The sequence below is a fragment of the Leopardus geoffroyi genome, chromosome B1, assembly GCF_018350155.1.
Source record: "Leopardus geoffroyi isolate Oge1 chromosome B1, O.geoffroyi_Oge1_pat1.0, whole genome shotgun sequence".
NCBI lineage: Eukaryota > Metazoa > Chordata > Mammalia > Carnivora > Felidae > Leopardus > Leopardus geoffroyi.
Genome location: NC_059327.1, coordinates 30,119,186 through 30,132,295, shown reverse-complemented (window position 1 = coordinate 30,132,295; position 13,110 = coordinate 30,119,186). Strand labels below are relative to the sequence as shown.

General features: G+C 37.6%; 1 protein-coding gene across 20 annotated transcripts in view; it reads right to left on the bottom strand.

The window, feature by feature from the left end:
- The window catches only part of NRG1 (neuregulin 1), a 1,116,936-nt gene that overhangs the window by 17,699 nt on the left and 1,086,127 nt on the right, over positions 1-13,110 (bottom strand). For 12 of the 20 annotated variants that reach the window (XM_045456262.1, XM_045456281.1, XM_045456213.1 and 9 more), the window contains one exon: positions 6,362-6,420. The exons of 1 other annotated variant lie outside the window; for it this stretch is intronic. In XM_045456262.1, coding sequence (XP_045312218.1) covers positions 6,362-6,420 — 59 coding nt within the window. Of the gene's footprint in view, positions 1-6,361; positions 6,421-7,021; positions 7,090-13,110 lie in introns of those variants that run through there. 7 more of the 20 variants (XM_045456271.1, XM_045456219.1, XM_045456296.1 and 4 more) reach the window with 2 other exon arrangements.

Here is a 13,110-nt window from a genome sequence, read left to right as displayed (position 1 = left end):
GCAGAAAGTTGACAAAAAAAAGAAAGAAAGGGAAACAAGTTTCAGAAAAGAGCAATACACTGCGCTCCAAAACACATTACACATGACTTTACGGCTCTCTGTGCGTGCACACGGAACAGGACGAATGGTGGGCGGTTAACACAAGCAGTGCTCAGGTACGCCTCCGTGAGTCCGCGTAGGGGACTCGTCTTGTTAAAGAGGTGTGCAAATACCAGCACACCGTGTCTTTATTAACCCTTAAAAGACCTTACTGAGGGAGAAGTTGTCCTCATTTGGGAATAGAAATATTGTATTTATGATAATAAAGAAAGGCATTCAGTATTATGTCATTCCTCTCTTTAAAAGGCAGAAGTGCAGTTCCAGGGAGGTGATTTTTTTTTGCCCAAAGGCACATGGTTGGCAGAGCCAGGGGTGGAAGCCAAGAGGACAGCACTCAGGTCTGAAAATTTTGTCACGCAGGATTTACAGTTTTTGTAGTTTGTGGCTAGTTATGCTCTAATATTTCTCGTTGTTTTGGTTATTAAAATATACATGTATCTCCTCTGTTCCTAACCTTCTCCGCTCTCCACCACTTACATGTTCTATTCACAGAAAGCAACAAATGCTTCTGCCCAAAAAGCCAGAGAGGGAATTGGGGAACAGAGCCTGCCTCTAGTTTTTTCGAAGAACTCCTGCATGGCATAGGATAACTCTCGATGCCTTGCTTTTTCAAATTGTAAAAAGAAAAGGGGGTTGTGTGGGAGAAGGATCCAATTCCTGGGGTCCTTAGTTCAATGGATTACTTCCTCAAATAACAGAGAGCCAATCAGATGATCACTCCACGGTGCTGAGCTCCGAAGGCCAGATGAGAGCCCAGGGCTCCGGGAGGGAACCCCAAGGTGTGAGCTCACAGTCCACAGTCCTGGCAGATGTGAGTGCAGAGGCTCAAGACTAAAGGACTTGCACAGGTTCAAGCAAGGAAATGGGGGACATGGGCAAATTAAAAATAGAAACAAAAACCTTCCAGAAAAGATGCTTTCCAGGCTGAAGCAAAAATTGTTAATCAAATTTTATCGGGGGTGGTGGTGGTGGTGGCGGGGGACCCCTTAGGATTGCTTATTTGTGCGTGGATGGTGGAGAGGCACATGGAGATTGAGAGGTCTCCATTTCTTCCCTTGATCACTGACTCGAGGGATACCACGGTGGTCCAAGAAACATGACAAGGCATCGATCTCTTAACTTTGAAAACATGTGGTTGAGGGGTACTCCTCTCACAAAAAACATCAGTGTGGGCATGGACAAAGCATCCTCGAGTAGAGAGGAGAAAATAAGGAGGGTCATGTGCTTAAGTCCTCCTGTTTTCAGGTCCTGCCTCTGCCATTTGCCTGTTCAGTGACTTTGGACGTTAATTTCTCATTGACAAAATGCTTATGATACTAACACATGCACCACAGGGAGACCCTGTGGAATAAAGGAGCCAGGAAATATGTCGGCCAACAGCAGAAGGGTTTAAGAGCTTGGAGAGTGGACTTATCTGGAGATCTCCCTTGGGCCCCTTATTACATGTAGGTTTCCTTTTACTTAATTCATGGCCAGGAAAACTCTGAAAGCTGCTGGGATATACCCAAGAAGTGAGACTTTAAAAACTTTCTACCTCTTGAGGAAACGGAGCTTCCAGATTAAAAAATAAATCAGAGAGGACATCGAGTAACAGTAATAACGAGAGGTAGTGTGGACAATAGATCAGTCTGCCTTGGTTGGCCCGGGGTACTCAGGTGAATAGCCTAAACTTTTCATAAATTAAAAGCCACAGGATTCAGGATTAATTTGGTTGCACAATGTCCACAGCAAAAGTTAACAATTTATTCAAATCCAAATGAACTTCTCTTGTCTCTGTGCAACACTCAATTTGACAAAATATTTCCCCCTCATTTGCTTCCTTTATATAAACTTTGGAACATCAAGGATAAGAATTCATTTTCCAAGGAAGTGATAATAAATTTCCTTACACATTTCCTTGAAGATGTGACTCAGTTTTTCTCCCTAGAACCCCTTCCATCATATGCCTTTTCCTCCTACCAGTCAGTAATAATTTAAGGGTTAAAGCCGAGATATCTACAGAAACTCTTTTCAGAGAATCATTCCATGCCTACATGAACACTGCTAATGATCTATATTAGTTGCGTAGAAAGCTTGGTTAAGTCTTCAATAAAATTAGTAGCATGCCCATGCATACATATTACTGCATTTACAGTTTTATAGGTAAGTCTGTGAGCCTAACTATAATTTCATTTCATGGGAAGTCATTCATATCAGGCAGCTCCAATTTCAAATAATTCAAAGGGAAATTGGTACTTAAAATTGGAATCTCTTCTGGCCATAAGCCCTAACAAGGAAACAAGCAGAGGAAACATGCATCATTCTCGACCTGGAGCAAATACTGCTCTAATTTATTTTTACTATTGGTGGCTACATTTCTTTCATTGTGAGTCAAGAAAAGCAGAATACACAAACACTTTTCATTTGATGAAGAAGTTATTACTTTCTATCTGTTCTATTTAATCTAATGTTGGCTTAGGCTCATTATGTATCATACGCTTCCTACTGAACTTCTGTCTCGCCACTACATTTTTCAAATTAAATTAATAATTCAAAAACACAAAGGTTGCTGTAAACAATTTAGTTTCCTTTTCTACATGTGATTTCCTGCTGTGCAGTAAGCAATATAAAAAATTAATTTAAATCTAAGAGTCTTCAGAAACTATTAAATATTGACTCACTATTCCTTTGCTTGAGGATTTTATAATTGTTTGAAGAGAACTGATTAACCTGTAGGTTAATTTAAATTTTTCAATTGCATCAGAGAAAAGAACAATTAAACAACTTTCTTTTACCAAAATTATCCATCCATGCATTTACGGCTTCTGATAAAATCTGAAGACATTCAAGATTTTTACTCTTTAATACTTTGGGCCTCCTTATGCAAACAATATCAAAGACATATGTATAGTCCTTTCTGCACCTCTGAGATTTCTAAAGGAGCTCTGTCAATGCCAGTGCTAAGTGGGACGTATTTAGTGTCTGACTTTTCATTTTTGACTTACCTTTACAAATGCAGATACTTTTTATTTTCACATATACAAATCCATATTGCCATTGAGCCTTTTGGAATGTAATAGGAGGCTTTCTCCGCACTCCCAAGTTTCCATGTGCACAGAAGCACATTCACCAACACACACACAAGAAAGTCTAACACTCAGTTAGAATTTATGATAATTTATGTCATAGATTGTGTCTTTATTCTACTGTCATCCAGATACACGTTGGATAAATTAGTAATTTCAATGGTTTTTAAAGCATTTAGAATCAACACAAGTAATTTATGCACTAGTAACCTCTGATTCAAAATTACATTTAAGGAGATCTATTGGGATTACTCATGCTGACAATATGCCTAAAAGTTCTAAAATTGTACTCTGTAAAAATATTCTATGATTTGGGCTATTCTATAATAACTTATTATTATATATTAGTTTATATATGATATACTTGCTGTATACTGCCTCTAACTATTGAAGCTGTGTTTTTTTTTTTTTTTTCTGCCCAGGAAGTCTATATATCAATTATGAATTGCCTATATATGCACATTCTCCCCCCCCCCCCCCACCCCCAACAATGATCAATACAATCCTTGAAAGTAGGAACTCTGTCAAGGTAGGTCAAATTTGAAGCTGACTAACCTTGACAATATTTTCCTAGAAAGTATTATAAATATGTTTTATTTCAAGGCAAATGGCTGCCTTGAAGAAAGCCATATAAAATATACATTTATTCTTTTCTTTCATACTTTAAATCCATTTTTATAAATCAATAAATGTCCCCATAGAATACTCTGACCAGAAAAACTGCATCAAATCCTAATAATGTAAGTTATGTGTTAATAAGCATTTTAAAAGCTGTACATTCTTTTATAATGTCATTCTTCTATTCAAAATGTGGTTTAGTAAGTCGAAAAAATGTTTCTCTTTGAACCTGGGGAATATCTTTTCCTTCAAAATTTATGTTATGTGTTTCAGACTTTATGAACACAAACAATTAAAGTTTAATCATTACCACTGTGGCAACATTTTTTATCCTTTGTGCAGACTACACTGATACTTGAACATAAAGTTCTTAAAACAGCAAAGTGTATTTTCCTGCCTTCTATATGAGAGTCTGCAGAAATGAAAATTGAAAATTTAAGCTATAGAGGTCAGAAAATTAACGCTGGGCAAGACAACTTTGGAAAGCAGTTTCTGAAGGGAAGCTCTTGCTTTTCCAGATCCGAGGGAGCCCTGACGCACAGTCATCACGGACTGCTCATAAATTCACTTCCTATCAATCTTTGTTACATCAGGGTAAATATGAAGGCTGCTTTCTTGAATGTCTTCCAAAAGTGCGATCGAAAGCTTACTAAAGATTTTATTTAAGGAATCACACTCTGATTAGATACATAGTGGCTATTTTGAAAGAATATCTTCTGAAAAAGAAAATGGTCTAAAATAGAAGTTGAAAACATCTTCTTTGCCTACTGCTGTCAGATCTAACTGCATCATTATTTGGGGAAATAGCTTCATTTTAAAAATGCGATTCTCTATATAGTGCCCTGACATTGCCTTCAGTGCACAATGAAACTCGGTATAACACCAAACACTTAAGTGCGATACAAATGTTCAGAATTTTCACTCAATTCTACGATATGTTATCATATTTATACAGTCACATGATTTGCTAAATCTATGTTATTCGAATACAAACTGATTTCTGAAAGGAATGGCTTTAAAATATTCAGTAAAATTCTACTATTCCTCTTCTATTTTTTATTCTCCATCTTATCTACCTTTAAAAAGATTAATAACATAATCTTTGATATGTAGCCTGTGTAAATATGCCATAAGCACCACCTCACTAAATAAATGATTGAATATTATGGAAATGGCCTCCCCTCAATGAATATGAAATTAACTTTTCCATGAAATTTATTCTTCCACGACTGTTAACAGGAGGAACAGGATCTTATTCTTTGCATGCGTACAAGTAAGGGTAAATCTCTGTTTCTTTTAGGGCCCCCAAATGACCGGCTCGTATCACTATTCATTGTGTTACGTGAATTTACGCTGATCGGCTATGTCCAGTATTTTTCAGGGTGAGCAACTGACAATCCGAATCAGGGATTGATAAATCCAGCCCACTGCCTGCTTTTGTGAATAAAGTTTTAGTAGCACACGGCCATGCCTATCAGTTTATGCATTGGCTATGGCTGCTTTGTGCAGAGTTCGTGGTTGTGCAGGTGACGGTTATCACCTGCAAATCCTGAAGTATTTACTATCTGATCTTTCACGGGGAAAAAAAAAATTGTCACCCTTTCATCTCAATGAATAACTATATGGAATCCATTTTAAATACAATGCGTTGAAAGCTCCAGAATTAGAAGCGATAGCCCAGTTCACAGCAGAAGGACAAATGACATGATCTAGTTACCCGACCCGTGCAAATTATATACATGTGGATTGGGTCTTTTAAGGATGATGTTCAACCCTTCAGGAAGCCATAGAAATCCATCAAAATTTCCCAGTTCTGCATTAAAAATATATATCTGGATGTAAACTATTATATTTCAAAGTAAGTAACGAATATCAAAAAACCCCTACTTGTCCCTAAAATTGTCATTGAAACTAGCATAAAGAAATGCAAATATAAAGAAATGATTGTTTAAACTAATCCTGAATCACCTGTTTCCTAAGCAACATAAAGAGAAGCCAGGATATCTCATTTGCTGTGAAATGTTTGTAATTTTCCTACTCAGTGCTCTTTTTACACCTAAATGCAAACTGTTAATGAAGAGAAACATCTGAACTCTTTTTAGCATGTTTATTTGTTATAAATAACACATTCTGAGCCGAAATTAACTTACCATCATTTCAAGTGCATACTGATTACAATTTAGCAACATCCTTTGCAGGACGCTGCCATTTTATAAAGAAGATGGACTGTTTAGCAGAATGATTTTATTTTATCAATAACAGTGAGACTTTTAAATGCTTTTATTATAATTGCACTGTGTGATATTGGCTATCATTTTGTATCACATTATTCAGTATCCATTTCAGAAGCATCCGGAGCCTCACACACCTATTAGTATCTCAGAGCCCACTAGTCACGAACAGAGGAAGTAATACAATCGCTTGTGTTAATGTTCTCATGCGACAGGCAGAGGCAGTCAATGTTAGACCTGGTAAAACACATCTATGTCTAGGTGAAATCTGAGGGGAGATGCAACAAGAAAGCGGCAGCGACTGAGCATGCTCCTACTCAGGCAGAGACAGAAAGGGAGTGGACGTACTGTAGAAGCTGGCCATTACGTAGTTTTGGCAGCGATCACCAGTAAACTCATTTGGGCACCTGAGAGAAGAAACAAAAAACAATGGTAGAAAAAACAGAGAAAAAGAGAAGAGGTGAATATATGCTAGAAAGAAGCTCCTTCAGTGTCATTTGACTGAACTTGGCGAGTTCACCCTCAGGAACTGAGTCTTTGTCCTAACCATGGTTTTCACACTCTGGCATTTCCCTCAAAGGATTAAAAATCGGCACAAAATGGGGTCCTAGGGTTTGTATGACAGAAAGGAAGAGGGCAGCATTTGAAGTGACTGCTTTCTTTCAGAGGGACTCGCTGAAAATCGCATCTGATGTTTTATCTCCGTTTTCCACGGGACATCTTTGGTCACAAGTGCCGGAAGGAAATGGTTTTTGGTTGGCCTGCCTGCCATGGTCACCAGAATCCCTGGCCATCCGGACTGGTCATTCTAATTCACCCCTATGATCTTTGGGGCCCAAGCTGAGAGACAGTGAAACAAACTCACACTGAATGAGTTGATGCCCCGAGTGGCTAAACCATCGTTAGGACAAAAGGAATCAGTTACAACTGAACTGTAAAAGCACCAAGTGGTAGTAATTGTTGCTGTAGTTTGGGGGAGAAAGCAAATTTCAGATTATTTTAACATACTTTCTTGGTTTTGGACTTTCATGGGCACATTCTCAGTACATCTTGCTCCAGTGAATCCAGGTTGGCACCTAGAGGGCAAAAATGTGATAAGCAATAGAACGCTAAAGACACTGAATTTTCAGACTGGCAATTTTCCTCCTACGGAATATGCAGATTCCTACAATGACCTGGTGGCTGAACAACATAAAGAAAAGGAAAAGAACACATTTAGAAAACCATGTTCCATGGAAACTGCGGGGTACATATTTTTGTTGTTGTTTGCTTCAGTCTTCATAAGAACATTTAATGATAAATGAAATTCAACTCCCAGGGAGGTTGACAAGTTACACAGGGCTGGCAAGGCCTGTGTAGCTGAGTCACTTTCCCTCTGGCATTTCCTTATCTGCCACTGAGCAAGGACTCCTATCTTGTTAAAACACTGGTTTTGATAAGGTCTTGCATCGTTGCATCCATAATCTTTTATTATTTAAAGGATCCTGAGCTTTTCCCTTTATAGACACTCAATTTTGTGCTTTCATAGGCACTTTTATGTTGTAAGTTCAATCATCAAACTACAATAGAAGTCAAGTGCTTACACATTCCAGTGATTACTGACCAGAAACACTATATTCCCTATTTTTTTTAAAGGTATGACAAATTAGGTCTCCTATTTAATACTGAAAGACAGAAAGAAGCAGACATTTATTAGCACAAACTTCACTTCATCCAGTGATCCCCAAAGACAAATACATTTTTAAAATTCAAAGGGTGGTTCTACGGTAGTACTTAATAGGTGTCATTTCGCATTTAAGGTGAAACTATTTTTAAACTGCATCAAATTTTCGTTTTACTCACATACATTCACCTATCCAAATTCTAGAATCTTGATATAATAAATATCGTTTGTAAGGTCATGCAGTGGGGATGTGCCTAAATATGGAAGTCCTTTCTAGGTGCTGTTTTTGTTGCTATTATACCAGTAATGAAAGCATTTCATATTGGATCCATTTTACCCAGTAACATGCTCTAGTCAAGAGGGCCATCAAAAGGTTCTAGGAAGCAAATAAGCTTATAGATGCTCAACACCCACAGTCATGGTTACTATCCATAGTTCATCTATACCGTAACCATCATGCAAAGCCCCTAATAAAATGTAGTTGTGACAGCACATACTTCACGATTTACACATGACCGGCCCTTTCTTCTCCATAGTAAATAAGAATAAATATTATCTTTTTGGCATCAAAGCAATGTGAATAAAACCATCCATTTTTACAAATATAAGGATATTTTTCTCATTCCCCTTAAAACCAAATTCCATGCCAAAAAAGTATTATCAAGTGATTTGGTATATCTAATTCTATTTCATGAAGAAATGGCTTGCAAGATAAAATACTAAAGTTCTGGATTTTTATTACTATGAGTTCTTGTGTAACTTAAAAATAATTATGATCACTGGTATTATCAATAAACTTAACAATGAATATCTTATATTGATACAGCCCTTTTAACTCTTCAAAACACTTTATACACACACACACACACACACACACACACACACATAGATATATATATAAAATTTGAACAAATTCTATCGATCTATATAATTGAATTGGTTTCTTTGGTTAGAATATTTTTGCAGCAGTGAATAGAGGAAGATCTACCTAGAGAAATACAGAAATAAGAATGATAGCCTGTGAAGCTGGGTCATTTTTTCATAAAGATGTCACATGCTTCAATAAGAATGTCTTCACAGATATATAAGGAAAATACACGGAAACCTATTTTTCATATAATGTATTTAACATAATGACTTCTGAAATATACAGGATTTTTGTTTGTGTATTTGTTTCTGAACAAGGACTAAAATTCACATGGACATAGCCTACGATTAAGCAGGTACTCCAGAATTAAGGGCATATTCTACAATGACCATTTTCTCTTACTTGTTTGCATTATTGGTAACAATTATAATTCTCTTATTGATCACACAGTAATCCACTTGTTTCATACAGTGAACATGGTATAAGATATGTGAACACTGTATGCATGTGTGTGTGTGTGTGTGTGTGTGTGTATTGGGGGGTAGAGGTGCAGAAGGGGGAGAACCATTTGAGGTAAGCAGTGCATTGATTTAAGTAAGGATCATAAAATGAACATATAGTTGAAGAATCATGAGTCGCTTAAGAAAAGGAATGCATGTATAGAAAATTGTCACTTATGCATTTTGGATGCCAGTTTGGGGATGAGAAGGCACAGGACAAGGAGGCGATGCAGATCAAAAATCTTATCCAATCAATTTTCTAATTAGTACGAACTTCTAAGGTGATGTTTCCTAGGGAATTGGCCTATGGCACGGTGGTTTATCTCTATCATAAAATGACATGGATACTTGGTACACTAACACTAGATATGCTTAAAATATGCCAATCTTTTTTGGAACTATCAGCTGTATCTGCACCAGGACTATTCTTGTGGTAATGTTTATCCTCAGATACATTTTCTTAGGGTGAAACATTATTATTCAAAGTGTGGCTTATGGACGAATGGCACCAGCATCTCCTGGGATCTCGTTAGTAGAAATGCAGAATTCCAGGCCCCCAGTTTATAACTGCTAACTAAGAATCTGCGTTTTTAACAAGATCCCCAAGAGATCTGCAGGTACACTAACGTTCAAGATGTCAGAGACCCTGACCTTGGAAAACGGAGACTAAGATACGGAGGCAGTATCTTGCTGCCTCGATGTGGGCAGCCCATCTGACTTCATGGGGCCACAGGGATAAGATGAAGGGATTTGACTAAGTGGTTCTCAACGGTTCCTTTCGCCATAAAGGTTCTGGAAATCAGTGCTCATCCTAACACATGGAACCACTGTGTGGAAACTGACAGCATTTCTTCTGAATGTGTTACCAGTCATGGAGGAGGACTCAAGGACTTTTAAAAAACATTTTTGATACAATGGATTTTTAAGACAATCATGGAGGTAAAACAAACTGCAAATACCTATTCCTAAGCAATTTAAGTGTTCAGCAACAACTGTTATTATGGAACTTTTGGGGACCTCTAGAGTTGTTGCCAAATCAAACTGAAAGAAGCAGAAACAGATTTTGCCTGTGCAACACTGCAGACCGCATTGACTGTGGAGAGAAGGCATATGCAAATGGAAGCTCATCTGATCGATAAGCTCTGATTAAATTCTATGGAATTACTTCTAAAAGAATAGGGAGACTGTCTGGCTTCTGACATGTTTCTAAATTAGCACTGTACATTAAGCATCCAATCTATCACTTTCTTTGGAGATAAGAGTATGGTAAATTTAATCTCATTTTGAACAATATGCTTTGGCATGAGTCTGGGCAAGTTCCAAGAATTTTGTCTCTTAGGACAATCTGTTTGAATAATAATCAAGTCTCTATTGTAGCTTCTATATATATTGTTTTAGTATGTGCTCTTAACATGCGCAATGATCTTTGTTTTACATTTGTTCTTAATGCGATGAAAATTCGCAGATCGTTTTGGTATCCCCTCTCCCAACTGACCCTTCCCTGACCTCCACCTCTCCATCTCCCACTTCCCTGCCCTGGCTGAGGAGTCTGTCTTTGCCTCTCACACTGCACCCTGTCCTGATCTCTTTCACAGCCCTCACCTGTCTGGGTTGGAATTCTCTGTGGTGAGGATAGTGACCATATTTTGATCGTTCTGAATCTCTAATTAAAAAAAAATTTTTTTAAACATTTATTCATTTTTGAGAGACAGAGAGACAGAGCACGAGCAGGGGGTGGGCAGAGAGAGAGGGAGACACAGAATCCGAAGCAGGCTCCAGGCTCTGAGCTGTCAGCAGAGTCCGAAGTGGGGCTTGAACTCATGGACTGCGAGATCATGACCTGAGCTGAAGTCGGACGCTCAACCGACTGAGCCACCCAGGTGCCCCACTGTATCTCTAATTTTAACACAGTGTCTGCCTTGTAAAAAGCTCTCATAAAATGTTTGTTAAACTGAGCCCAAGATAGTATTGGACGGCAGCCTCCAATAATGAACTGTATCAAAGAGACTTTCATATAGTCAATTGATTTGTCAGGTATAGGTCAATATTGAACTTCTGGCTTTTATTTGTATAGTTTATGACAGACTCTCCTCTGTAAACTCCTACATAATTTCTTCTTAACAGCCCAGTGCTGTCCTCACGGGCTCGCTTCCCTAAATAGAAACCTTTAACATTGTGTTTGGAATTGGAAAGGGCTCTGTAACTCTTTCATAATGAGTTATTATGTCAAATTTAAATACTGTTGCTGAAATACCAGTTTACTTGGATTCAATAAAGTAGTACAATCTAGTGACCAAGACTTGCACATAGCATTGGTAATAACCTTAGTTCTTTTCTAGTAATAACCTTAGTACTTGGTGACTATCCTGATATGCTTACTATGTAATCAATAATACATTAATGTATTTTGAGAATCAATTTAGTGCTTGGTGTAGTTTTTATATTCTAATTGGATATTTCCCTTTTTTTTTTTTTTTTGGTGGAGGCACTAGGTGTATTCAAAGATAATACATAGCCCCAAGAAACTTCTGGTTATTTAGCATTTGCTAACTTAATAAACCATTATAAATGGTTTTATGGTTTTATCAATTGATGGTCAAATTTTAAACCATCCTTAGACATAATTTATTCCTTGGTTTCATTAATTTTCATCAGGTCCTCCTTAATCCGGCAGCAAAAGGGAAACAAGGTCTACACCTGATATTTCCTCATTCCTAGTCATCACAATGATATATTTGGACAATTTTAAAATACCTTGCCTCAAAAAGAGGAGTCCCTACTGTCTTTTTGCTCTACCTCAATATTAGTTGTGGTATTTCCTTCATATTGTATAACCTCTGGAATGATTTCTTTGGTGTTTAATGTTTACAAATATCAAGTAGTGGAAATGCCCACAAATAACGTCTTAAGGAATATCAGTGAGTTTAAGTGTTAGATATTAAGGCCTTTTGCTCTCATTCCATGTAAGCTAGAGTTAGTGGTGTATACACTAGCTCAAACAGTGCTTGTCTGTTTTTCTAGAGTGTCACGTTGCAAGTGCTGACTTTTCCAACCCTTCCCCTGCTCGGCATTCTGGCTAGAACTCGCCCACTCACTGCTGGAGTATCTGTGTTGTGGATTATTCTTTCCCAAATGTGTTGTTACTGTTGGTGTGTATTTTCCTGAGATGAACCTCATTCTGTTATCTACCTTTGAGAGAGATTTCTTGAGATTTGTATATGCTTTTCTCATTTGTGTTTCACCCTTTTTACAGCATCATCTGCAAAAGATGTGTATTTTCTCAAGGGAATGCCTTCTTCAACGTCATTAAAGAAAACATTAAATATAAAAGGTTCCCACAACATTTCCTTCAGATCCAACCCTATATACCTCCCCAATACTGTGCAGCTAGTCTGAATCACCCCTTTTCCTTTTTTTTTTTTTTTTTTACTTATTATTATGATCTGTGGACTTGTTCTCAATCCAGGAGATAATTGGATACATATAGTGGCCACATTGGATTCATGGGTAAATACTGAGGAAACCAAAAATCGAAGTTGTCCTGGGTCTCCAGTGATGTTTTTCAATGTCTAAGACACACAATCCCAATAATGAGGGTGGCAGTGTTTATGAATTAACCTGTCCGTGTTTGAACCTTCGTGCCCTTCCCAAAGCTCTGTTTGCACAGCTTGTTCTGAAATGCTCATCTGTAGACTAAAATTCTCACCACTGTTTACTCTACATGATGTATCTTTGTAAGTTTGGGGTCAAACAATTTAATCGGATATGGGATCAATCTACATCCCATGCATCTCCATGTCCCTGTCACACGATGACATACTGAGTGCTACTTTGTGGTTTGGTCTTCCTCTCTGGAGGATGTCTTCCCTTGTCTTGTCAAAGAGCCTGGAGATTCAGAACTTTACAGTTCTATCTACACTGCGAGCCTCATTTTATAATGAAACAGCTAAATATCCACTTTTTACTTAAATAATTCAATAAAAATGTTTCAATATTGTGTTTTGCTTTAAATAGACTGTTTGCTGCATATTTTTTTCCCAGACTCTTTGCCTTTGACAAGTTGGGG